Raw genomic sequence first — 27,180 nt, forward strand, 5'->3', positions numbered from 1 at the left:
TTTTTTAATTATTTCATTTTCTTTTTTTTTATTTTACAAAGGTAACTGTTATTTTTGCGAAGGTGAGGTCCAAGAGTCGTGCTTTTGTCCAGAGGTTGTAAAATGTCACTCTTGGGGCTGTCCTATGCCTCAGGAATGCGTCGAAATCTGTACTAAATAAAGAGGTACGTTGGTGAATGTTCATTCAAATTTTAAAAAAGCATTCTGTTATATCCACGTGCCAAATAGCAAGTTAACTTCACCTATCACGTACCTTGAACCAAGACTGAAAGTGAGATGGGTGTTACAGTCGAACCTCTGTTAGCGGTCACCCTCTGTTAAGCGGTCAGTTGTCAAAGTCCCCAAAATTACTTCCATTAGTTACTAACTGAGTCCCAACTAGTTATTGCTATTGTCTTGACCTGTTTCAAAGGGTCAACAAATAGCGTGCAAGGCAATTGAATTTCTAATGACCTGCAATACTGACTGTACGATCTTGGCGTTAATTTTATTAGTCCGTTTTCTATAACAATTTTCCCTTTGTCATACCATTTAATCACTGCACTTTCCTAACCAAGTAAATGATTTTGTGAGCGCTTTGGTGCGTATTTTAATCTGTACACTAAGTTAACAAATGTTATATAAAGTGTGACAGTTTGTGTTTGACGTGTATTCTGTGCAACCTGTCTTAAGCGATCACTTAGCCATTCCTCGAGGATGACCGCTTTATACAGGTTCAACTGTTTTTAACTGAGCGTAAGCAAGGGTATAAAGGAACAGTCGCTTAGGCTGATGGCCTGCTCTAAATTGGAAAGCAAAGGCAAGATTGTAAGCTAGCCACTGTATCATGGGTTGTTCTTTGTTTTTTTTTTTTATCAATGGGATTTTTTAATCAGCTTTTCATTTTGCAACAACACTCGTATGCAGTCGTTGTGTAAATTCACTTGTATTGGTAAAATTAATTATTAATGAAGACTGTCCTTTTTCAATTTAGATATATAAGGGAGTGAGTTTCCAAAGAATCTTTCGTGCTGCGTCGAATCTCCGAGTTTACGATGGCAGCAGGCCAAATAAAACCAAATATATATATCATAGTATTATTATTATTATTATTATTATTATTATTATTATTATTATTATTATTATTATTATTTATTTTTTATCTTTTTGACAATTTAGAAAATGTACTGATTGAGAGGGTCGAACGTACTTAACTAGTACTTCTAGTAAAAGTGTTTTAGTTTACCAACCCTGGATAAATGCGATGCTATAAATCTTCTTTTTTTTTCTCTCTCCTTTTTTGTAGACCTATGAAGTCGCCTGAGGAACATTCGCGATGCATTGAAACAATTAATCTTTTCCGCCGCGAGTGGACAAGTTCACTTGGCAGGATATATGTATTAAATGTAACGACATCATGGGGAAAAATAAAGTATAACTTAATAAATGCCTGATTAACCTGAAGTGTTATTGTGAGCAAATACCTTTTTTTCTGTTATTGTGATGTATGTATGTATTTTTTTCAAGTCAATACGGTGTGTTGAAAGAAGTGCTTGCGCAAATAAATAATAGACCAGACTTGTTTATTTTTTTATTTTTTCTTTCATCTCCACCCCAATATTAGCCCTGAGGTTTAAAACGTCATTTATTGTTTTATAATTTACCATAAAGGTTGATAAAGTAATTATTAAAGATTTCCATAATATTTCAATGCCTACAATAATAAGCACTTTATTATTCCTGTCAACGCTATTCGGACTCGGACAGCTGACGCGCGCAGTTTGTGAGCTTTATGAATTTATCACTTGTTCAGTGATTGCTTTCTTCTTCTTCTATTTCTTTCTTTCAGTGTTTTAATTAATTTTAAGGTAAAATTCAGATTTTTGTAAAGCAAAATTAAATATGCAAGAAACATATAGTATTTGCTTGGAATTGTTATCGGATACTGTTTACAAATTGGCAATGGATCATTTCAATTTCTTTTATTTATTTTGATCATTTTAAAGTCGATGTCGTGTTTTTACCCTTCTTCGCTTTCACTCGTAAAGACACTAAATTAAACAAAAGGCTTGAGAGCACTGGTGACGTATGTAACAGGCGTCTGTTAGGTGGCCGGTATCATACTCATTTTCATTTTCATTCACCTGTGCGCATAAATACAGCGCACAGTATTACAGCAAAGCTGTAAAATCCTGTTGATAAAAACTGTAAAAGTTCTCTAGTCTTTCTTAATCACAAGTTTAATTAATCGAGGTGCGTGTTTTGAGAAGAAAGGGAAACAACGAGTTTTAGCGCCAGACGTTTTCAGGAAAACTCCAAAGCTCGAATGTGTCAACAAGCTATAGCCGTGTGGCTATTTTATTCAGCAACCTTAAACGAAGCCATGAACTTGGGAAGCGATTGAGGTAAGAAACGATCGTCACTTATCTACAAAACAGTGTACAATATTCAGCATTTGGAACTACTTACAAAAAAACGGAGACAACACTGTCGAGTTCGTTTTCCACCACCTGTCTTGTATATACAAGCCGGAAAAATATTGCTTCCTTTCGCTCTTATTAATTAGCGTTTTTTAGTCCATTCTCCGAGTCAACAGCAATCAGCATTTTTCCGTTGTGCTGTCAGTGGCTAGAGTGAGTAAGCCTTTATTATCATCTTTTTTTAATACTCTAAACTTAACTCAAATGCCCTTTTAATGATTGTCTAGAACGAAGACCTCAGATGTGCATTATTTTCGTTTAGCACTGGAATTAATCATCTTTTATCAATTAGCAAATTTAACAACTGATCAATGCCAAGTTCTTCTGTGGTAAATAATTAAACTCTGCATTAATTATTGGAGATCTCGAGCGCAGTGCATGCGCACTTCGACGCAATTTAAATTGTTTTTCGAACAGGCTGCGCGTGGCGCATCAAAAGACAATTGCCGTGGATCAGAAAATGCCTTCTGTGTTTCTATAACGTTTTAGGGTGATAAGTCAGATACAAGTACCGAACTAACTGAAATAAGTCCAAAGGAACACAACAAATCGATAACAATGTAGTCTTGACATAGATCAGCTAAACACAATAGACCTGGCAATCAAACAACGCAGTATATGTGACAATATATTGAACAACACAATTAGTCTTCACAGTATATAGAACAACAAATTTTACTTGACCTTGACAATATGGAATAATGGCACCTGGCATATGGTCGAGCGTCATCTATGTTTGGAGTGGTAGAATTAAAGTTGGGAGACTTTTAAGATCAAAGGCATGTTGTTTTGGGACATATTCCTGACATTTCAAAATCAGAATACCGGCACGAAAATTAAATATATTCTCTTTCTAAACATTAACAAGGATTTGATTATTTTACTTTGGCCAGTTGGATATGTTTTCGTTACCTTGCAAAGGAAACAACATAAATTTTTCAGCGTGTTCTTTTACCAGAATACACAAAATATGTACCCAAAACACGCACCCTTATCATGAAATACGAGCCGAAGGATTTTGTTACAACTGTTTAGAGTTGTGAAAGACTTTCACGAATTAAATGGCATGAACCACTAAGAAATGTGCATGAAATAGTGGTTGAGACAAAAATAATGTTGAACTGGGGCTTTGTTATGACCCACACGTTCCATACCCTGGTGCCGAATCACAGAATTCATTTGGACGTGCATTCAAATCAGTCAGATATTAGAACGGCATTCAAACGACCAAGCCTTTTGTAAAAGGACTGTACCTACTTTTGTTACTGCGCATACGTTCTGCGCATCTCGAGATACTCGGGTTTCCTATGAGTTGTGCCAACTAACACAGGGATATTTTTGCGCGGTTTATAACTATGCGGAGAAAGCAGAACTTAGCAAGTGCTTTTGGTATCCAAAAAGAAGAAAAATAACAAAACTTCAGTTTGGAAAAAATGCCATACATTCCTTTATATTTTACAGCTTTTTAGAATTATTGTTGCTTAATTATCTCTAAAAAATGTGCGATTACCCCCAATTTTCTTTTTGGATTTCAATAGCCCTTGCTAAGATCTGCTTTTTCCACATAGTCATAAGCCGTGCAAAAATACCTCTGTATTAGTAGGCACCGTAGATATCAACCGATGGAGTATCTGTCAAAGGTTCGTTTTTCTGTCACGTGTTTAAAATGCCAACGTTTTTTCTTTGTCATCGTATTAATTTGACTAAAGTATGTACACTCATTCCTGACCTCGGAAAACGTTAAATAATACTAAATTCTTGTCACAAGGTCGGAGAAATTAGAGCAAAACGTAGCTTTTGACCATATCTCACAGTCTTCATCAGCAAAGTGAGCTACATGTTGTCACGTGATTACATGTTGTCTAGTCACGTGACAAGAAGTGGTTAAAAATGGGGGGAAGATCTTTGCCCCCGTCTCTGTTTAACGTGGGACGACGTTGGCGTTTAATGTGGATGGCTTCCTTAATTTTTCTCTTGATCTCCTCGGACTCTTTATCAAAGAACATCTTAGTAGAGTTTTTAGGGCACAAGACATCAAACAAACACTGAGAGGTCCATTTTAGTACACCCAAAGGAAACGACATCTACTGAGAAAAGGACATGCGTGGTATACGATATCACGCGTGCAACGGTTGCGGGGCCACTACATAGGCGAGACAGCTAGAACTCTGGAGAGGAGACTGGGTGAACATCGGAAACAAACAACATCTGCAATCTGGGAAGACCAGACAAAGGCCAATCATGGGATCGACTGGGAAGGAGTTAAAATCCCACATTATTCTTTCAGTATCGTATTAATTTGTTGTACTACAACAAATTAATACGATGCTGAAATAATACTGATGAGGTTGTGCATTGTATGCGAAACCCCTTATTAACACTTCCAGTACTCATCGTGCTGTAAAAATAGAAGTTGAAGTGTTTTATCCTTTCTAATAGCCCCAAAATCAAGTGGAATATGTATGTTAAGTGCTCTTTCCTTCTTTCTTTCTTTTTTAATTATGAAAAGCTAAGAAATTAACGCTATGGAGACCGCGGGGTGGGACCGATTCTCCCGCGGCGACTTTGAACGTGAATAATGTTTTTAATGATTGAGCAAACCCCATGAAATGTGAAAATGACTTTTTTTCAGAAATGTGTCTGGAAACAATGTGGTGTGGTCGGTTAGTATTCATTGACTTTGATGTTTCCGTGGCAACCAATTTTTGACAGCCCGTTTTTTCAGAAAATGGAAAATGCCTTTATAAAATAAAGAAAAGAAAACTTTTCCGACTGTAACTGTTGTGTTCTTAGATCATATTAGTGTTCAGGATTGTGAATATTAAGGAAAATTTAGATTAACTGCGAACGAGAGATGAAAATTAAAAAATGTCGGTCAGCCAGAGAAAAAATGTGTGGACGTGAGTTAATGAGATACTGCGTCATGCTGTTTCGTGACTATATATAGCTGCTTTGTTTTTTATCGTTGTTCTGAGCACATCAGTCATAACATTTTAGCTAATTTTTACTCGGCTTAAGAATGTCATATATGAACCTTTAATTTTGTTCTTAATGTGTATTACTGCTGGTATATCATGATAAGCGCAAGTTGCATTAATTTTGTATGTGCATTTATCCCATTAGTAGGTAAAATAAATTGTCGTGTCTTGAATGTATTCATGAGGTTTACTTCTGTGTAAAAGAAGTAAAAATGTTGTTTTCTGATTGTATGCTATTTGTGTCATATTGTTTTAAATTTGCACACGCTCTCGGCCCTGTTCTATTTGATGTAAAAAAAGCTCAGGGCAGAAATGAAAAGTCCCCACTGAGCGTGTCAGTTGTTATTAATTTAACCCGACCCCATGAGACAACATACACAAGCAAGTAATACAAAGGAACTAAAGAGCGGTGCAATTTTAAAACAGGTGGTTGTTCAAATATTTGAACGGAATGAAAAGAAAAACATAAAGTTATGTTTTATTTATTCAAACGTCGCGTTACTCGGTATGACGGCGGTTCTATAAATCTTGATGCCACCTACAGTTTCTTTTCTGGCTTGGACATTTTTTTTGAAAGATGATTCGGAAAGCGGCAAGCTGGTGTCGACCCTTTCTTCACAAATATGTTTTATGTACGCACCATTTATAATTTGTCCGCACCATTATGTTAATTACTTCCCGCAGATTATTCTTTTTGAGGAGAACATGACATTCAAATTTGGCCCACTGGCTTTCAAATCCGTTGCTACGCCGGTTTGTGGTTCTGGTAATTTTCGTTTTTTCTCTTGCAGATTGTGCAATAATTGCAGCACATTGAACAAAGAATATAAGAACTGAAGGCACCCGGTTTGAGATGTATCTTCTCTCCGTGAGAGCACGCTGTTGTGAGTAGCTAAACGGTGACAGAACTGGCCGTGAGACGATAAATTAATCTATAACCTGCTAAGTCAAACGGTTAGGGATGGCAGCGCTTCTCAATGAGTTGATCACATTCACCTTGCTTATAATAGATTTTCACTCCACCGTCGATTCGTACACCCTCAAGTTGTACCCGTTTGGAACAGACGCGGGGGATAAAACTTTACCTGTTGAAGACGACAATACTTCGAGAACGATTTCAACTCCTGAATTTCCATTCTTTGGAAAGAATTTCACTGCGCTGTATGTAAGTACTCGAGTGGGTGAAAAGCAATTCACGGTGATGATCTGGTGTTGTGATCAGTAACCTGTATGTGTTTTATCTCAATGTTTAGCTAAGGTTCATTTACATTGATTTTTCTAAATTAATGCTTTGCCCCAGACAATCGATCCCGGTGTGTGAAATCAAAGATTTTTGGCCTGGTTTACATTGTTGGTTTACCAAATTTGTGTCAACGGATCAAGGTAAATGAGTTGGTCATGTCCTAGCTTACGGAAGACGTTTTACCGCGTAATAAATTTTCTGTCCAACTGCGAAACTTATTACCAATGTTAAGTCACTAAGGCGTCAATATTTTCATTTGTGTAAGAAAAACTAATCATACCCATTGGCACAAAGTTTTTGGATCATGAATAGCTGCGATGCAATGATTTTATCTGTAAGAGTTAAAACTAAAACTTCGAAATGAAATAAACACATTGTAGCATTTTGCCGCATTTTCCTAGGGGGTATAGACATGCAAATTGTTTATTTTTGAGTGGTCTTTGACAACTTAAAAGTCGTGTTTTGTTTTCTCCACGATTAATAAAGCTTCTGGAAAATTCATCGATGCGTTTCGTTATGAACAACGCAATTAACAATTAATATTATTTTGAGTTAATATTCAAAGCGTTTTAATGTTTCCGATTTTCATTCAGGATTTTAATCCAAAAATGAAACTTGATATGTCATTTAATACTTCAGCGTGTATTTATTTCAAAGCCATAACTTTCTGAAAGGCGATTACTATGCGGTATCACCGTTAATGTTTTTATTTATGTTAGTCCTACGCAAATATGTTCATGAATGTTTTCCTTACGCATAAACATAATTTGAAGCCAAAACATTACCGGCTTCGAGTTAAGTATTTTGGTATAATAATTCTCTTGACTCCTTTAAATGCAACAAATGTCACAAATTTGTACCTTGAACATCATAAATAGAACTAACTTTCCAGTAAAGTTTCTTGTTTTATATCAATTTATTTCTTGTAGTAAACATGAATTATAAACTTGATTCCAATAGTGGGTCGGCAGAATGAATGGACGAATAGATTCCGCAGTATACGAAAAGATTCAGTATTTCTGTATACGGATTCAGTACATACAGATGGGTTCGGTAAACGTTAGGTCAATAAATGATCGGTTATCAACCTTCTTGGGTGAATGAACGAAAGAACGAGCGAATTACAAACTAGTGACTGTCTGACTGACTGACTGACTGACTGACTGACTGACTGACTGACTGACTGACTGGAGGAACGAACGAACGAACGAACGAACGAACGAACGAACGAACGAACGAATGAATGAATGAATGAATGAATGAATGAATGAATGAATGAATGAATGAATGAATGAATGAATGAATGAATGAATGAATGAATGAATGAATGGATGAATGAATGAATGGATGAATGAATGAATGAATGAATGAATGAATGAATGGATGAATGACCAGACTTTTTTTCCTCGGCCGAATTTAGTTGTTTTCCACGATTTGACCTCATTGCCGTGAAAAAAATATTGATTGAAGTAATTTTATTTTCCTTTTCAATTCGTTCCAAGGTAAACGAAAATGGAATTATATCATTTGGTGCTAAAATCAGATCACCTGACACATCACCAGCAGGATTTCCGCTGAGGGATAAAACATACGCAGCAGCACCATACTGGGCAGACGTTTTTACAAAAAGAGGCGGCAATGTCTGGTACAGGGTAACAAGTGAAAATGTGACTGTTGCCCGAATAACAAAAGACATTCAAAGAGCGTTTCCCCGTTACCCAGGATTCGCAGCGTCCTGGGCAGCTATCGCCACATGGAATGAAGTAACGTTTTTTGGAGCCAGTGACATTTACTTGCAAAAGGTATGGTAGGCAAATCATTCAGTTCATGTATAGGGCAATTACTCTATCTAACCTATCATGGCTACACGAAAAAGGTGGCGTTAATACTAAGCAATGTTTGAGCCAACTTGTCTCTTTAAGGTGACAGATAAAATGGTCATTTACCACTGAGATTCTCTCATTCGTAGAAAAACACGTTTCAAGTGCTGATAGCAAGCAATGGACATATGTCATTTGTGGGATATCTGTACGACAAACTTTCGTGGACAACGGGTACATTAGACGGAGGAAATCCAAACGGTTTAGGAGGACGACCGGCAAAGGTAAATACCAGTCCTGTGTGTACGGGTTTCTGTTGCTAGCAGTCTCTCTAACTCCTTCTCACCCTCTCGTCACTGGTTAGTTAACCCATGCCATACCATACCATACCATTACGCTTATTTATACACGACAATTGCTTGTGGGGTAGTAGTTGAAAGTCAATCAGTCAATCAGTAATTCAATCAATCAATGTGGTCCGCGTTCGAATTCTCTGACTCGGCGTCTTATATATAAGGCTTGCGTTTCCTGTTGGTTCTCGTCTTTGCTCAGAAAGGGTTTTTCCTCTCCTCAAAAAACGAACATTTCCATGCAAACTCCAATTCGATCTGGAGAGTGTCACCGGTAAGTGCGCTGCGCTAAATATACTGGTACTTTCAGTAAAAAAAAAAGGATCCGTTTATTTTATTCACTTTGGTAGATTACTGAAATTAAGCTTGGGCAGGAGCTCACAACAAACCCTTTGGGGCTTTACAAGGAGAGTGCCTATGGAATAAATTACACAGTTCATCTTAACGTAATATAGTCTACAAACGTCTAACATTCTTTGGCTACTCTAGCAGCTACGTAACAGTTCAAAAATTTAACAGAAAAACTGACTTAAGCCCTGAAGGCAAATTTTTAACAAATTAGCTATAATAATCGTGGTTCCAAATTCCAATTCCATAATAAACCAGGTTCCAGATCTGGCATCTGAGGATCACAGGTTTGTTAGTCGTTAATTAGACTATTAAGGACGGTGCCTACGTTTGTTCCTGCGCATACGTTCTGGGCATCTCGAGATACTCGGGTTTCCTATGGGTGGTGCCTACTAATACAGGGATATTTTGGCGCGATTTAAAACTATGCACAGAAAGCAGAACTTAGCCAGTGGTCTTGGTCTCCAAAAAGAAAAATTGGGGTAACTATGCATTTTTCAGAGATAATAAAGCTTCAATTTGAAAACAAGTCCATACATTCGTTTATATTTTAGAGCTTTTTAGAATTATTGTTGCTTAATTATCTCTAAAAATGCGTGGTTACAACCAATTTTCTTTTTGGATTCCAAAAGCCCTTGCTAAGATCTCTTTTTCCCACATAGTCATAAACTGCGCAAAAATATTTCTGTATTAGTAGGCACCATTCTTTTAAGGGTCGCCCTCGTGAAACAAAGTCGATGAGTTTTATTAATTAACAAACGTTGATTATTCATTTAGAAATATTTCCTGTTTTCAATAGGTTGGATTCAGCTACGGATATTCATATTATCAACCAAAGGTCTCTGGAACAGACGATGTATTGACTCTTGTTAGCACAACTAATTGTGGCCGGCCAGGTGTATGGTTCTTCAGAGTAGATGATGTTGAAACGATTGACGACAAGATATGTGAAAGCGAAGGTGAGTTGACCGCAAAGCAGTTTCCAACCATTCATTTTTATTTCTTCATCATCCAACGTCAGGATCATTTCGGTGCCTGAAGCCTGGTTTTCACTACAGGACATAAGCATAAGCATAATCACAAATGATGCTTAAGCAAGTGAGAATACTTGAGACATAAGCATAAGCATAAGAAGAACAAACACGTTCGCTCTTCTTGTGCTTATGCTTTATGTGGCAGTTTTCACTAATGAGAAAGGGGACGACATAAGCACAAGCACAAGGCAGTCAACCGTTTCGCTCGCCATCTCGCTTAACATCGAAGGGAGCTGGTATCGAAAATTCCTTCAAGAAATGGTTTTTTGCGCGTTCATCTCGTCTGCCACTGTGCTGATGAAGCAAAATGTAGCTTTGTGCTTATGTCTCTACCAGCCTTTACACGTTACGCAATTGTCATGCCGAAGTCATTTCATCCATGCTAATTAGCATGGATGGTGCCTGCTTTTGCTGCAGCGCACTCGTTACAGGTTGTCTGAATCAAGTCTGCCAAGTAATTAAGCACGACAAGCTCTGTTTATTTATTTATTTATTTATTTATTTATTTATTTATTTATTCTAACTGACTTATGTACAAGTTATTTTTTTATTGTTAGAAAGCGTATCAGTTTACCCACATGGAGGATCTCTTCCAAGCGGCTCCAGCATTCTTGTGACTGGCCTTTGTTACCGCCCTGACTCCGATTTTCTTTGTGATTTCGGTGAGGCTGGAACAGTGAAAGGACAAAACTTTAACGACACAAACGCTGTTTGTGCCGCACCTTTCACAGCTACGAGGAAGGAAGTCGAAGTTTATTTTTATCCAAATGACGTTACGAAGTTGAAATTTGCGAAAGTTTTTATTTTAGGTAGGAATTTTTTATTAATAATGCATAAATATTCATTTGCTTAGTGATGTTTTACTGCACACGTTGATATTATCAAGTTATCGATCAACTTATTTCAAAATGATCTAACCCTTATTAATTCAAGTCTCAGATGCAATTTTGAAGTACTGTAATGTTAACTGATTGTAATTAATTGTCGAAGCACTAATTATTTTCTTTAGTCCTGCATTTTTACCTCTGTTTGGCCCCCGAAAGAAACTTTCTGAGCTCAGTCGACTTGAGGGACAACTATACCCCTCAAATTCCTCACTAATATAAGGGAGTTTCCCTCCCCAGACCCTAGCTGCGCCCCCGAATCGGGTAATTTTCAAGATCCCCGTTTCTGCACCCATGAAAATAAGTCTATTGGCTGGACCTACTGAATTTAACTCTGCTCGAATGAAATGCATTTATCAGAAACAACCACATCAAAACCGAATTGTATTTGTATTTGTATTTTTTTTAGAACCGATTAATTTTTACCATGCAAGCATTCAACTTATTGAGTATCCTACAGCCTGGACTACAGGAAGACGAGTGCAGATCTCATGGAATCCAGACGAGCTGGCTGATCGGCCTATCACAGTACAGATCATTAATCTCGGTACCATTCAAGTTCACAGTGTTATAACTGTTGTCAGCGAACAAGAAAATGTGGGAAAAGCCGAGTTTGATCTGCCAGAACTGAATAATACAAGGTAAGTCGCCACCAAATCATTGCTATTATGATGTGAACATATAAATGAAAAATTGACATGACGTCCTGTAATGCATTCATTTGACAGGTGAATTGTTACAATAAATTAAAAATACATACTTTCGAATAGCGACTAGTATTTAAATAGAAAACCTTAAGTCATGAACTACAATTTCAACTGAAAGTTTAATTTCCTGGCCATAAGGAAGAAAAACCACCATTGTCCACAGGCCAGCTAGGACATAGTTCGGTCAGCCATCAGGAATGCCATCTGTGCAACCACACATGCTTACATCCACACACATCCATTCAGTATCGGTAAGTGTGTCAGTCATTGTTCATCAGTCAGTCAGTGAATGTCTGTCAGAGTCAGTTATACCCAGCCAATTAGTCAGTCAGTGACAGTCAGTCAGTCAGTCAGTCAGTCAGTCAGTCCGTCAGTCCGTCAGTCAGACATTCAGTCAGTCAGTCAGTCGGTCCGTCAGTCAGTCAGTCAATCAGTCAGTCGTCAGTAAGTCATTTATCATCTTCTAAGTCCATTTCAGTCTTCATTCATTCTTTCAGTCAGTCAGCCAGTCGGACATTTCTAATCGCTCCTTGTTTTCAAATATTACTTTTTGCCGACTCAGCAAGGACCCGGTAGCGCTAAACCAGCTACAAATGATTCGTGTACAGAGCTTGGTACGGGATGGGTACAAATATGTATCCAAGCATTGGATTTGGAGTGACCTCTTCCTTGTAACTAGTACGCTCTTGGCAAATGAAAGCTGTTTACACTGGATAAAAGACCAATCAGAGGATGTACAGTTTCATAACAAAGGTGAGTATTGATTTCATAATGTGAAGATGTCTAACAAAAACAATCCTTAAAATTGGAGTTAATTTTCAAAATGAAATAGTTCACAACGAAGTCATCTTGTGTTTAAAAATAAAAAGGGGGAATTTCACGCAAGCTGGGAAACTAATAGTGGTTTTATAATTTAAATATAAACGTGTGTAACTTGTTAGTTGAAAGAAAACCTTTTGATTATGAAACGGGCTTTAGTTTGTAGAAATCACCGTCCTCGTTATCATTATCATCCTCATCATTACCATCATCATCATCATCATCATCATCATCATCATCATCACCATCATCATCATTATCATCATCATTTATCAGCATCATCATCCATATCTGCTAGTGGAAAATTGAGGTTGGGTTTGTAAAAACAATCGCCCCGGGGAAGGTACGTCCTTGCTCCTTTTGTGAAAAATTAGAAGAGCCCCTCGAGCATTTATTCATTTATTGTGATACATCTAAGGATTTCTGGTTTTCGGTGATAGAGTGGTTAAAAGAGCATAGTTTTAGTGTTAATCATCTGAGTGCATTAGACATAACATTTGGACTTATAAGTAAAGAAAATTTATTATTAAATCATATAATTATTCTAGGTAAACATGTAATTTATCAAAATATAAAACCCAATTTAATGCTGCTGAATCGACTTATCTAATAGAAAGTTTCATAGCGGAAAAAATAAGGACTTAGAAATCCGCAAGAAAAAAAATGGCAAAAGCTGCTTCCTTTTATGACAACCTTTAAACATCAATATTCCGTTACTTAGCACTTCAGTTTTTGTTTTGTACGTTTAGTATGTAGGCTTTTTTTGTGTATTCTATGGTAATGTATCCGTATAATGTATGTATGGTTTTTTTTGTTATAAGTATTGTAAGAAATATTAATGTATGTGTATTTTTTTTTTATAATAATTAAAAAAAAACCTGTTTGCGACATGATCTTGCACACATGCCATTCAAATTCAGAAGTCTGTAACTAGTTATAAGGCAGTCAAGACCATGATAGAAATCATGTTCATGAAATATAAGGATTTGAGCCACTTATGTAAGAAGGCTTCTCGGTCAATACGCAATTTTATTTTATTCTTAATTAAAAAAATTACTTTCACTTATCTTTTAGGTTATAAATCGTTATCTCTTTGTCCAAAAACTCGAAGACAATTACTGGCGGATGAGGGGCGTTTCACAGCTTGCGATTTGTATTACAATCCGACCACGGACAGTTGTTATCGAACAAGAACTCAAAGGTGAAAGGCTAAGTAGTTACTATAGGGGAGATTCGCATTAATATTTCAGTGACTCTTTGTGATGCTGGTCTCTTAATTGGCTTGTACATTCAATTTCACCTAACTAGGTGCATAAATAGTAAACAATAAGTAAGGACCGCAAACGAAAATGCTGCAAGTATACGCAGGGTCTGTGAAAGATCTAATCAGCCAAAAATATAAATGACTCAAATTTCTGCAAGGCTGATCGGACTGCGTAGAAAAATTAACACGACAGCGACATGATAGAGACCAAAGCGAGAATCAACAGAATGCGGCAACCGTGGACAGCTGTTTCGAGCTGGTTGGCTCTCGTCAGCACGGTGTAGCACAGCAAAAAGTTGGTTGTTCTACTTTTTGCAATGAGGCATAAATAATGCCTTCAATCTTTTGAAAAAGTCTTACATGTATACTTCATGCGTGGGATTTAAGGTTACAGCAAGTTTGTTCTACTCAACACTTTCTTTTAATTTATTTCAAGACAGTTTAGCCTCAGTTTTGTTGTAGTTCTACTGTCCTGTGCCATGTACTTTACATTCCCTTTGCAGAACATTGTTTTGGAGATGTTACCGTCCTTATGCCGCAGAACGTGGCCAATCCTGCTCCATATTCTCCTAGTGAGACCAACGGGATAAAATTAAAATGGCGAACTATTTAGCATCCCGTGTGGAGGGGAGGGGAGTCTACTCGATTAATATTCGGTATCGGGAGACTGGAATTTTCCGTTTCCGAACCGCTAGGATGATAAGCGTTAGGTTCTTGAACAGAAGGCAGATTAATTCCCTTATTAAGCAAAAAGAAAATGCAGAAATATCAAGTTATACCAGTACCCATGTATGACCATTAAGTAAATAAGATTCGTTGCTCATAGTGCATTATGCATCTTCTTCTTCTTCTTTTTCCCACAGCGATGAAAAATTAGAACAGGAATGTTGCTATGACAAGGAAGGGGAGTTGACTCGAGGTCCACCCTGTGCTGTCACCAATCGGACCAAGTCTCATCAAACAGCCGCTTTATTATTTTCAATGTTTCGTGAGAATGTAGTCCCTTACCTAGAATGCTGCGTGTTTTCAGGCAATTGCTTCAGGTACCGAGATCTGGGAATGCCTGTAAACGATTCAAGATATATTCCTCCAAGCATTGGTAAAATATGATCTATGTTACCCTGTAACCATAAAATAGCCCATACCAAACGCTCAATACTAACAAATATAAAACCAACCGATAAGCGGACGTAAATGAACCCCCTTAAAGAAGTCAAAGCTGATCTGTGAAAGTGTACCACAAGACCTTGGTAGTGGTTTCTCTCCTGTAGGAGAATCAGCTACGAAAGTGGCAGAGGCAAAGTCAAAACTACCTGATGCCCCACCCCCCCCCCCCCAAAAAAAAAAGAAAAATTAACAGAAAAATTTGTATGAGGAACTGAAAGACCTTGATGATCCAACAAGACTCGTTTTGAGGACAACCAGTACCCGCAATAGTTGGAAGCGCTACCGAGACACGAAAATGCCTTAAGCTTATTCCAAAATATGAAGGATAATCTTACCTGGTATTCATTAATAGATGGCTGACGATGTTTAGAGCTGGGTAAACTAAGGCTAATTATGAGAAAATACAAAGACTGAATCTTAAATGACAGCCATGCATATACATAATTTTTCACCAGTTTTACGAATCATTCTAAGAACGGGTCTTTCTTTTGTCTTTTGATAGCTAATGTAACAGTTTTTTTTTATTTTATTTTTTTTATTAACTATAGAATACTAAACTTTACTTACAATACTAGCCATACCAACTTAAGATACTAACCTAAATTACAAAAAAGTAATTATAATAATAATAATAATAATAATAATAATAATAATAGTTACAATATTAAATTAAATTCTTCTACTGACAAGGTATGACTATTTTTTAGACTTACAATGAATTACAATTCACTCAAATTTACTACGAATACTATCATAATAGAAACAATACTTAAATACTTCTACTAACACTTACAATATACAGTTACACAATAGTTGCAATATTAAAATTAAATTAAAAGTTGTTACTAACGAAGTAAGAAAAAAAAAGAGACTTACAATAGGTTACAGTTGCACTTATGAATGAAAATACCACACAAAAGTTTATGTGTAATGTAATTCTTCACATTAAACTGGGGATAGTACCCGCTTTTTCTTAAAGAATTTTGTGTTATTGATCTTTCTTTCGGTTTCATATTTTATGACTATTTTACTTTGAAATCCTTGGATTTTGGGTCGAATCTGGGTTCTTCTGCAGTCCCATAGAAACAGTTTCCCAATTATTATAAAATAATTCAGTAGGTTAAGTAAAGGGCATGGTTTAGTTATAATTCCAAATAAAACATCTTGAAGAGTAAGACGAATTTGCTGATTTGAGAGTTGGTGCCAGTAATCTTGAAAATCATTCCAAAACTGTCTAACAAAGGGACACTGATACAAAAGGTGGTGTAAGGTTTCAGATTCTGCCTTGCAAAACGAGCACAGATCATCCGTTTTGAAGCCTATTTTATATAATTTAGAATTTGTGTTTAAAATAGAGTTGATCACTTTGAACTGAAAACCTTTTACGTATGATTCAAGCACAACAGAATGTGGCAGAGTGAAGATTTCTCTCAGCTGATCAAACGAGAAATTAAAATCATTCTGCAATTTACGAACGATATTAGGAGGCTGTGCTTTTTTGCGTGCAAGTAATGAGTAATAGTCCTTTGATTTCTTTTTTGTGACATCAAAGATGTTGTCATCAATTGAAAGCTAATGTAACAGTTACTTCATCTCCTTCAGTAGTACTTAGTACCTTCACTTCCATCAAAGTGAAGAACTGAACAAAAGCAACAAAAACTTCAAGTCACCAGGATCTAGGTTTCTCTGGAAACATGCAGACTTAATAATACTTTATTATTTGTTTATTTTATCAGGTGCGTCGTTTGGAGATCCACATATCCTTACATTTGACGGCGTTGAATACACATTTAACGGATATGGCGAGTATACGGTTCTTAATGCCAATAACTCTGAGTTCCTTATGCAAGGAAGAATGCAACCTCTGAATGGCGGGCAAAGTACGAAATCACCGGCTACAGGTTTCACAGCATTTGCAATGAAACAGAGAGGAGGGAGCACCATACAAGTAAGTAACGGGAAATTAAACAGACTAACGTGCCGTGGGGGATTATAGTTTTCAATTCAATTGCGACGAGACAGAAAACCTGTAGAACGATACACGTAATTACCGGCACAGACTGGTGGCGTAAAAACTCGCCAGCTACAGTCACCACATTTTCGATCAATAGCACACAGAGGTGATAGCAAGTACAAATCCTGAGATGTTACGGTACTGGCGAACATACAGTTGCAATGAAACGAAAAAAGGAAAAGCGAGAGAGAATGGAACGTGGTAGTAAAGTAATAATAACAATAATAATAATAATAATAATAATAATAATAATAATAATAATAATAATAATAATAATAATAATAATAATAGTAATAATAATAATAATAATAATAGTAATAATAATAATAATAATAATAATAATAATAATAATTATAATAATAATAATAGTAATAATAATAAAAATAATAATAATAATAATAATAATAATAATAATAATAATAACAATCTTTATACAGGGAGCCCACATCACGAAAGTAATATTCAGTGGGGCCCTGTGGATTGAGAAATGATTTAAAAATTACAATTATTTAAAAGTAGAAAAATACAAAGCCAGCGATAAGAATAAAAATTAGAAATAAGAATTAAAAACTAGCTAAAAACACGCTCTTTGATACGTTGCTTAAAGTAAAGTATCCTCGAAAGCAAAAATGCTTCCGGAATTACTGGGAGGCGGATAGACGAGGAAGGATGGAACATTTCAATGGCTCGAATTTAGGGTTAAACATTGGCAGGAGTCCTGACTCTAACAGTATGCAGGACGAGTATCACGCATGAGCCTAGTATCCTCAGTCTTTTTCTTTCAATTTGTTTTTATTAATAACATTATGACAAAAACACTTTTTCAAATCGTCCAGGTCCATCAGGACAGCTCACGCTCAGTTTCAGTATTATTCATCAATGGAGTAGAAAAAGTCATCGACTTTGGCCATGAACTGCAAACCACTGGAGTGCTCATAAGAAACACCTCTCGAGGAAATTACCCAACAGTCGTCCTCGCGTTCATTTGTGGCATTACTGTGTATGTCGAAAACGCTGCAGTCCTGCAGATGGCGGTTACTGTTCCTGTGGAGTTTAAAGGTATTCTCAAAGACAAAAAATAGCGATGTGATGAGAGTTAAATGTTTGGCTCTTTTCATAGTTACATTATTTGTTCTGAAAGTATTGGATTATCCGGCGACTCATGAACAGTTACATGAATGTGTTAGTGTGCGCTTCTCACCAACACCACCGGCTCAGTCAATAAATATAAGTAAACAGGCCCGCAGAATACAAAACCAGGCACTTCGTCCTTGAACGTTTCGTCCAACAGCTCAACGTCACCACCCAGGAAAGACATCAACTGATCTGAACCTAAATTTATATTTATTGTAAATATGCCACAAACTGAGCTTCTGCTTTACTCACCAAGTTTCGCTCTACCACAGGAAAAACGAAAGGACTTCTTGGTTATTGGAATGATAATACTGACGAAGAGTATCTCCTCCCTGATGGTGAATTTCTAAGCACAGACTCCACCATGTCCCAATTACACCATTATTTTGGTCAACGGTGTAAGTGTTCACTTCATTGAATATTAATTTATTTCACAGTTGATTATTAACGCGAAGGAATTACACTTTTAAAAAATGCCTTAGGATAAACAAATTTTAAAAGTTAAAGAAGACATGCATATTGAAATTAAAGTATATATTAACTTAGAAAAGAACAGCTAGAGACTTTTAAGAACCAGGAGAACCAATCAGAATTTACTTCCTTATATTGATGTACAAAGTGAGTGCGTGTTGCGAGTGTGTTTTTCAGGTCTGGATGTCGCTTGATCTATAAAACAGTGACCACGCAATGGACGCTGTGACAAATGCATTTTTGGGAGGTCTTGTTGACCAAAGTGACTACAGTAGAACCCCGGTAACTCGAACTCGGATAACTCGAACTTCCCCGCTAACTCGAACTAGCTTGAGTCTCAAGTCCCTTGGATTTGACCCAGCTTTTCAATCATTTTTACTTGGTTAACTCGAACTCGGATAACTCGAAAACCCCGCTAACTCGAACTAAATTTCGTTTTCCTTCATCAAAATTTTAATACCCCGATAACTCGAATTTCTCGTTCTTATAACTCGCCACGGATGCCCATTGAGATATCCCATTAGCTTTTCTTATCGTGTGATCAAATGCTAACACTAGAACAAAGACTGGAGCAATTTGATTTTAATTAGTGCAACGAACAGATACAAAATGCATTAGTTTCTCGTGAAATAAGTTTAATTTGCACTGTATTGTATACCGAAGTGCCGAAAATCAATAAACTATTAATTATTAACCTGGAAAATTGAATATTTTAATCGACTCCGATAACTCGAAACCCCCCTATCTCGAACAGAGTTCGAGACACCGGGTTCTACTGTATTTTATAAGATGTGAATGACTCAAGAGAAGACAAAGTCCATTTAAGATGTTGTTTTTCCACTTGTAGGGACAACAACAGCGATTGAATCGCTGTTTACGTATGGTCCCAGTGAACATCACTCTGAATATTTTGATTCTTCTTACGTTCCAACGTTCATGGAAGCCTATGATCCCATTCTTGCAAAGATGGACACTGGTGCAAGGAAGAGAGCACTCAGGACATGCGAGCACTCATTTCAGTGCATATTTGATATCGCTGTCACTGGACGAGTAGATATTGGCGAGGACACAAACGACTTTCAGAAATGGTTGCTCAAAATGAAACGGAATCTTCACGATGAAGGTCAAGCATAACACTAATTCATGGTTTAAATATTGCTTCATCGCCCCCACCCCCCACCCACTCCCAATCCCCAACCCCAAGGTTTGTGAATGTGTCCTCGCAAACAACCGTTAACATCCAAGTTGATGCGGCCTTAAAAGTTTTCAGCTTTCCTTCCATGCAGACGCAATGTTTGTTGCGCGATCAAAATTTGCTTACGGGAAACAACAAATGCCAACTTCCACCACAAATTTTGCGTACGCACAAAATCAGCATAGGGAATAAATATTTCCGCCGTCGTTACTTGGCCATGGTGGAGGAAAATCCTGCCATGACTGATTGATATTTGAATCTCATGGAACGACGGTTGTAGAATGCCAGTTACGGAAACGAGATCTTCATAGTAGCGTGAAGTAACAACTATACATATACTTTTTAGTTGAGATATGTATGGGAGAAAAGGTAGGCTACATATTCAATATATGTTTAAGGTTTTAGATTTACTAACATTGTACCTGGAAGTCCCGCCACAATATTGGGCAACACTACGTGCAGCTAAAGCCTCCTACAGTAATGTGGCAGTACTTTTGAATTCAATTATTCTACTTTGAAATTAAGAAATGGAGGAACGCAAAATAATACATTGCAAAGCTTGTCTCTTCTTTTCTTCTGACACTTCTTCTTCTTGCCTTCTACCAGGATGCAATGCAGTTTTAACCCTTGAAAGTGGATCCGTTCAAACGGATGTCGACAGTGGCGTCATGATACACCATTTCAAATGCAACCAGGATTATGTGATGGTTGGAAAGGATAGAATTTCATGCCGCGGTGGGGTCTGGAACGGATCAAGACCAAGGTGTTACAAAGGTCAGTGGATACGTTACCGTCCTCGTCCTTATGACCATCACCACCACCATCATCATCATAGTCACCATTGTCATCTTAACCATCATCACCGTCATCATCTTAACCATTTATCATTTACTGGGCTATTCATGATCAACAACATTCAAAACTGTAAAGTTCAAACCCAAACAACCGTCGTTTCTTCACACTGCCACCAATTATCTTGTTGGACGTTTACAACTGGGAACCGGTTTACAACCGGTTGAAATGGTTCCTCCGGGGAAAGATCTTGGTCTCAAAACATAGTCATATGCCGAGAGATACAGTTAAAACCGCTCCACTAACAAGAAATGGAAGAGCTGAGGTTTTATATTTCTTGGAGGGAGGCAATGGTGGGGCGTGGTGATATCTCGTTTACCCCGTTGGATTTTTGATCGGAAGGTTGCTGGGTTGTTCTACCTAAGAATCTAAAGTATACTGTATTGTCTCTCCTTTCTACCCTGTGAGGGAGAAAAAAGTACCAGCGGGCCCTTAAGAAAACTGAAAACAAAACCAGAGGTATAAACCCTCTGGGGGACTAACATCCCATTCGGGCAGGTAAAGTAAACTAATTCCATCGCGGCTATATGCTTGTCTACGGCTCTGTCCAAGGGCAACTTTACCTTTGCGGTTGTACGAGTTAAAATTATCCCCTAGTTTAAACTTATCGAATTTGATTTACAGAAGCATCTATCATGTGCAAGTCCCTTGATATTTCATTTCGTAACGGGACATTTGAAGGGCAAGGTAACAAGTTGGGCGATCGATACACATTCAAGTGTGACTTGCCTTTTGCGCTCATTGGGAATGATGAAATAATCTGTGGCAAGGATGGTCTTTGGACTGGACAAGTACCCGTCTGTGAAAGAAGTGAGTAGCGGTGGAGTGACCGTCTCTTATTATGAGGTAGTGACGGGAATGGGATAGATGAAAGGGCAACTTATCTCCGGCGCTCAGTTGTTCAAAAGCCGATTAATGCTAATCCCCGATTTTTAGTTAACGTACCGAGGTTTCCATCTCGCTCTTTAAGACTGTCTTTAAAAGCTAATAGTTTATAAAAAAAAAAAAAAAACTGCATCGCAGCCAAAGGCTGAATTGCGCAATTATTTACAAATGTTTTATGATACTTTAAAAAATTACAGATGAATCCTTGATAATAAATAAAAAACTGATTACAATGTTAAAAATTCTATATAAAGTATTTCTATTAAAATATGTTAACTTATAAAGTATATGGGGTAAAACTACAGCCTCGACATCGCATATAGAAAAGTGTTTTTGGTTCTGTTTGTAAAAAGCTTCGGTATATTAGCAGCCCAAGTCAAAACTGAACGACAAAAATATTTTGAAAAAAAAATTATTTGCGTTTAGCAATTAAACTCGAATCAAAGTTTTCGTTAATCCAGGATTAGTTCTGAATCGGGCTTTGCACGTCTGGACCCTGAGTTTTACTCAAACAGAGAACAGTGTCTCGTAATTTTTCCTGAGTTCTCATGCTCGGATCATAACTTTATACGGTCTCATTTTTTGGATGAGATATTGCCTGATACAAGGCCGAAAAATTTTTCTTCCATATTTAAACAAATGATGTGGCCAAAAGCCGTTGTTACGTGTCATGGAGAGTAGTGATCTCGCTCCATTAGCATATGGAGCCACAATGAACAGGTGGGATAGCTTGTGGGTTTTTTTCTGATTGTATTCCGTTTGGTCCAACACAACTCGCGCACTTTTTCAATTGGAACCGTTCTCGTTAGCTTGATTACCATTTTACATACGTTGCGTTGTCGACCATAATAGTCAGGCATATCAAGTAAATGATGATTTGTCTGTTGTAGAAAACTGCTGCACACATGAAAGAAAAGATTCTGACTCACGCGCGGTTCCCATCGTGACTTTGTAGCTTAGATGGTAGAGTAGTGGACTAGCCTGAACCCAAAGGTCGTCGGTTCGAATCCCACCTGTTGTTGTCGTTGTTTTGTTTTGTTTGTTTGTTTGTTTGTTTTTTGTAGTGGTCAGAAGTTTATGGTCGCATTATCATTTAAACTACGTTGTATACAGGTATGGAAGAATCGTTGAGATTTACAATTAGTAATTTAAACACTACTCTCTATACATTTGCAGAACAGCCCAGGATGGCTTCCTCCCGTCAGACAACCGTAACCCCTGTAATCATAATCGGAGTGGTGGTCTCCATCGTCGCTATATTTATAATTGTACTTACAATATGGCTGGTACGTAAACATCGCAGAAGGAATGCAGCTAAGTCAACAGGCACTGAGACACCCGAAAACCAAGAGGGAGTAGCAGTGTGATGTTTTGGACCGCCAAGCATACATCATACGCGACATTCATTTAATTTTAAGAGATTGTACAGGCTGCCCACAATTGCGTGTCACACTATACGTCCTATGACTGGCAACTTACCCAGACGAACAGTCCGCGTGTCATTACGTAGAGTAATTATAATCCCAGCTGCGAGACCTGTTGTCTTCCAAATGTACACAGGCAGCAGATTGTATTACAAAGTCCTGCAGTTGCAAACTTTATAACTTTGTTAGTATACTGGTGGTATAGTCGTGCCTCTCCACCTGTCTCTGTGCAGGCGCTGCTGCTCGAAATACCATGATGGTTGTAAAACAAAGAACTTGACCGATCGAAAACTTTACTTAACAAAAAAACAAAACTTCGTATATTACAATCGACACTTGCAGCTCAAATTTTGCTGCTTAGAACTTTGTATCTTAAACAATCGGATTTTCACTTGTTTTAGTTTGTCGATTTTAACGGTTTTTGACGGGAAAATGATGCCACAAGATTGACAGAAAAAAATTGTTTTCAACTAATGACAGCACAAACGCTCACTTTTGAAAGAGTATTGTGACAAAATGAAATAAAAGGCTCGAGTAGCTATAGTTGAAAAGTTATTTAGCCCTTAATTTTGAATCTTCCACCACTTTTTCTGCTCGTCTTAGAAACTTGGACAATTAAAAGAAGTGCTAAATATTTTGGACGAATTAAACTTTTTGAATAATTCTTTCATATTGCATTTCGCCTCAGCGTATCCTTTTAAAATCAACCATTTGTTCTGCGGTAACTTGAAAATAAAATGTTGCTGTCAGTGTTCATTGTTTTCCACCAAAAGCTTTTAAAATAAAAAAAAACTAAAACATACAATTGTTTAGAATAAAAGGTTCTGTCAGCCTGCAAAGTTTGAGTTCAACGAGATAAAAAGTACAAAGGTTATATACAAAGTGCAGTTTAAGGAACTTTGTTGACCCGTCGTGAGCTAACCATCGAGAGACGTCGATGCAAACTATTGGCAGAAAACAAAATAAGCCTTAGATGCCCTCACTAGATTTATCATTTAAATACTGATAATGATTTCATTTATGTCCTACAGGAGAGAGAGAAAAAGTAATAAGTCTGATAAACTGAAAACCGTAATTTCATACGAAAATAATAAGCATTTGTACTCAAGGAATAAACTTTAAGGTTATGTAAAATACATGCATATTCGGTTATGGATTGGTATATATTGGGACTTATCAGTGTGTCTAGTACATGGCAACAACCAGGGAATAATATTGGCGGCAACAGAGAGCCGGCAATAAAAATGGATGGGGCAAAATGGCATTTGCGATGAGGAGGACACTCAAAAGAAAAATAAAAGAAATAACGACAAAAAAGTAAGAAACACAGAAAAGAATCGCATGAAGGCAACAAAGGGGTGACCACAAGGCAATGTATGATCATCGATACGAGGTTCTGATTATCAAGGAAATTTCAAAACTTCAAGTTCGGTCAAAGATGCATTCAGGTACTAACCACTTTCCCTCAGTTGTAGAGAACGGAGTAAAACTGAATAGAAAAACAAGCAAAAGACACAAGAGTGGAGTCTTGGCCATAAAATGTTTTCCGAGGGATAATTATTCCTCGGGTTTAAATCATTTCTTGCTAAAACTTCACAATTTTAGTCACTTCGGATTGCCAAAGTTTGTTTATGAACTCGGCCAGTCCTGTGAATTGTTCTTCTTGGGACTGGGTGTCCCAAGTGGAACCAAGTGTTTTTTTTCGTGCACCCAACGACACCCACCCGGATTTCCAAGAGTATCACCTCCGCTCCTGGAACAACAACGTTTTCTGTGTCCCATCTAGTAGAATTGAATAGGCCTTTAACATGCATTAAAAGTTCTTGATAAAAGCAGACATTGAAGCTAATATTTTTAAAACATGGACAACCACTTTGAGTCTGTAACACGGACATGTTTCGATCATCAGTTGTGAGTTCGTTTACAGTCGTGATCCGATTTTAAACTTGCAATGGCGTAACATATTTTAAAATTAACTGTAAACGAACTCATAACTGATGATGAAACATGTCTTGTTACTTTTGAGACTCAAAGTTGTTGTCCGTTTTTTAAAAGCATTAAAAATTCCTTTGTTCTTTGCTTTTCCTAGCTCATTATATCCATTACCATTGTACCGGTCACATTATTAATTATTTTTATTATTTTTATTATTCATATAAGACTTCCTTTTCATTATTTTTATACTAGCAATAGACGACAGGTTATCCTGCGCTGCTTGGCCTAAAAGAAAATTGTAGGTACCTCACGGACAGCTCAGGCGTGTGGACAGCATAGTCCGCCAGACATTTTCTTCTATGCCCCGAAATCGTGAAATACAAACGTCAGTACCTATATCTTCGACATTTTATACAGATTTCTACGATCCCATACACGTCTTCTCTTACCTCGGTGTCCCAGCTTTACTTGTCTTTGTGAGAGAACAACTCACTCAAAAGGAACTTCAAAAGACAGGCCCGTAGCAGGGGGGAGGGGCAGGGGGCTTGACCCCCCCCCCCCGAATTATTGGAAGTTAAAAAAACAATGTGCCAAAAAATATATGATTAAAAAAAAGTAATGTTCATTAATCATTCTTGAATTCTGACACTGCAAGTGTTTTTTCACAACCTTTAATAATCTGTTTACTACCTGTCGATTTTCGTTGCTAACTGTTTGTTTTCATACATCTTAGCCACAAAGGCATTCCTACCTTGTGAATCAGAAATAAGAAGCAAAATGGATCGAAATCAGCCATTCTCAAACCGTAAAAGCTGTTAAAGTAAAATATTGTTTTCTAAGACATCCGCTATTTGATAGCAATATAAATGTCCTTAATTTATCACAATTTAGTGTTGTCAAAAGCCCCACAGATATGTCCTCTCAAGAGCCACATAAAAACAAATTCTCCTGCAGTCGGATTCTTACTGCCACACTGAAAGAAAAATTTGCCGTCGTTTGTTTACGTCTTCATTCAAACGTGAAATAAGGAAATTTCATGTGGTAGTCCATGTAAAAGAAATGTCTGTGTGATGCAGGTGCAAAGTTATCGTTTTGGTTACTAAATCTACTGCTTTTTTGACGTCCTCGTTGCATCTTAAATACCCTGATCGGCCTGGTTTTTGGAGTGATGGGTGGAAGGGGTAGTTTTGTTTAACCACTTTGCTCGGCCCCCTCAGTTGTTTTAGCTTTGCTATGATTTTCCTCGGGGTGGAGTGGGGGTGTTGAATTTTCAAATTGATGGGCGCATAATTTTGATATTCAATGAGGCATAAATATTCATTCTACCAACAACATAATTTGATGAAAATATTGCTTAATTAAAACTTCATGTCGTGACTTTCTGTCTCTGTTTTCAGCGGAAACACACAGCAAACATATTGTTTAATAAAAATATAAATAATTTTAGAAATAAGCCAGTCGGGAAAAGATTATAATGCGAAAAGTAAAAAGGCGCGCAGAAAACGCGGGCTATGCAAATTAAGATTATTGCGTCACAGTTCGGTGCTTTAGAATAAAGCAAAGCTAAGGACGGTGTTACCTAAGTAAACTAAATACCAGTAAAACTTCTCTGAACTCTCATAACAACTTTCATTCATCGCGCATACATGAATACAATACATTGTTGTTAAATCAGGGAAATATTGAGGAACTTGGAAAATTTCATTCAAAAAACAAATCCAAGATGAAGAGTGAGGCTGTGATTTTACTGATGATCTTGTTTGCTGCCACCAAAGCCGCCAAGTTTCCGTATTATTCGAGCCATGAAGGTAAGATCTGTTCCAAAAAAATGTATAGGAGTTCAGTTAATCAATCATGACAACTAGAGCTCATGCTTAATAATTCAGCCTCCCCTTGTTAACTACTTCAGGTAGCTGAAAGTTATTTAACCAATCTATTCTGGGCTGTTGAATTTACGACCATAGGCATTTCGTAAAAGTTCCACATTTGTTGTAATGAATTGCAACCGTTAAATCGTTGTTATTTTGGCGGTCTTTTTCGGTTGTTGTTGTTAACCACTGTTGCATCGCCGTGACCACTGTGCTTCTCTGAAATTTAAATTAATCCCTGTTTACGCGTTTTAAAACAAAATTATAAAAGCCTTACTAGTAGAGATTTGATCCAGTGACAGAAGCAACAACCTTTATTCGTACTTTTG

The 27,180-nt window shown here is 37.2% G+C and overlaps 1 protein-coding gene across 2 annotated transcripts; it reads left to right on the forward strand.

Annotated features, from left to right (window-relative positions):
- The first annotated feature begins 2,134 nt into the window (after positions 1 to 2,134).
- LOC146462030 (protein mesh-like) lies at positions 2,135 to 24,200 on the forward strand. 2 transcript variants are annotated; one of them, XM_085086106.1, is made up of 17 exons: positions 2,135 to 2,384; positions 6,229 to 6,602; positions 8,183 to 8,482; positions 8,650 to 8,784; positions 9,998 to 10,157; positions 10,790 to 11,041; positions 11,526 to 11,757; positions 12,386 to 12,576; positions 13,717 to 13,843; positions 14,770 to 15,005; positions 16,810 to 17,021; positions 17,924 to 18,146; positions 18,494 to 18,619; positions 19,540 to 19,815; positions 20,494 to 20,661; positions 21,364 to 21,549; positions 22,801 to 24,200. In XM_085086106.1, exons 2-17 carry the CDS (start codon positions 6,399 to 6,401, stop codon positions 22,989 to 22,991), a joined length of 3,219 nt encoding a protein of 1,072 aa, XP_084942232.1. In that variant the 5' UTR covers positions 2,135 to 2,384; positions 6,229 to 6,398; the 3' UTR covers positions 22,992 to 24,200. The 2 variants fall into 2 exon arrangements, with proteins under 2 accessions (XP_084942232.1, XP_084942233.1); XM_085086107.1 differs by lacking the exon at positions 2,135 to 2,384 and adding an exon at positions 5,875 to 6,069.
- Positions 24,201 to 27,180: the final 2,980 nt, after the last annotated feature.

This window comes from Pavona decussata, unplaced genomic scaffold (genome assembly GCF_977016875.1).
Source record: "Pavona decussata unplaced genomic scaffold, jaPavDecu1.1 SCAFFOLD_192, whole genome shotgun sequence".
In the NCBI taxonomy this organism is placed as follows: Eukaryota; Metazoa; Cnidaria; class Anthozoa; order Scleractinia; family Agariciidae; genus Pavona; species Pavona decussata.

Excerpts from the sequence above, each read along its gene's own strand:
- LOC146462030 (XM_085086106.1), top strand. The coding sequence starts at position 6,399 with ATGGCAGCGCTTCTCAATGAGTTGATCACATTCACCTTGCTTATAATA. Across the intron at positions 10,158-10,789 it reads CAAGATATGTGAAAGCGAAG|AAAGCGTATCAGTTTACCCA; the intron begins GTGAGTTGACCG and ends TTTTATTGTTAG. Across the intron at positions 20,662-21,363 it reads AAGACCAAGGTGTTACAAAG|AAGCATCTATCATGTGCAAG; the intron begins GTCAGTGGATAC and ends TTTGATTTACAG.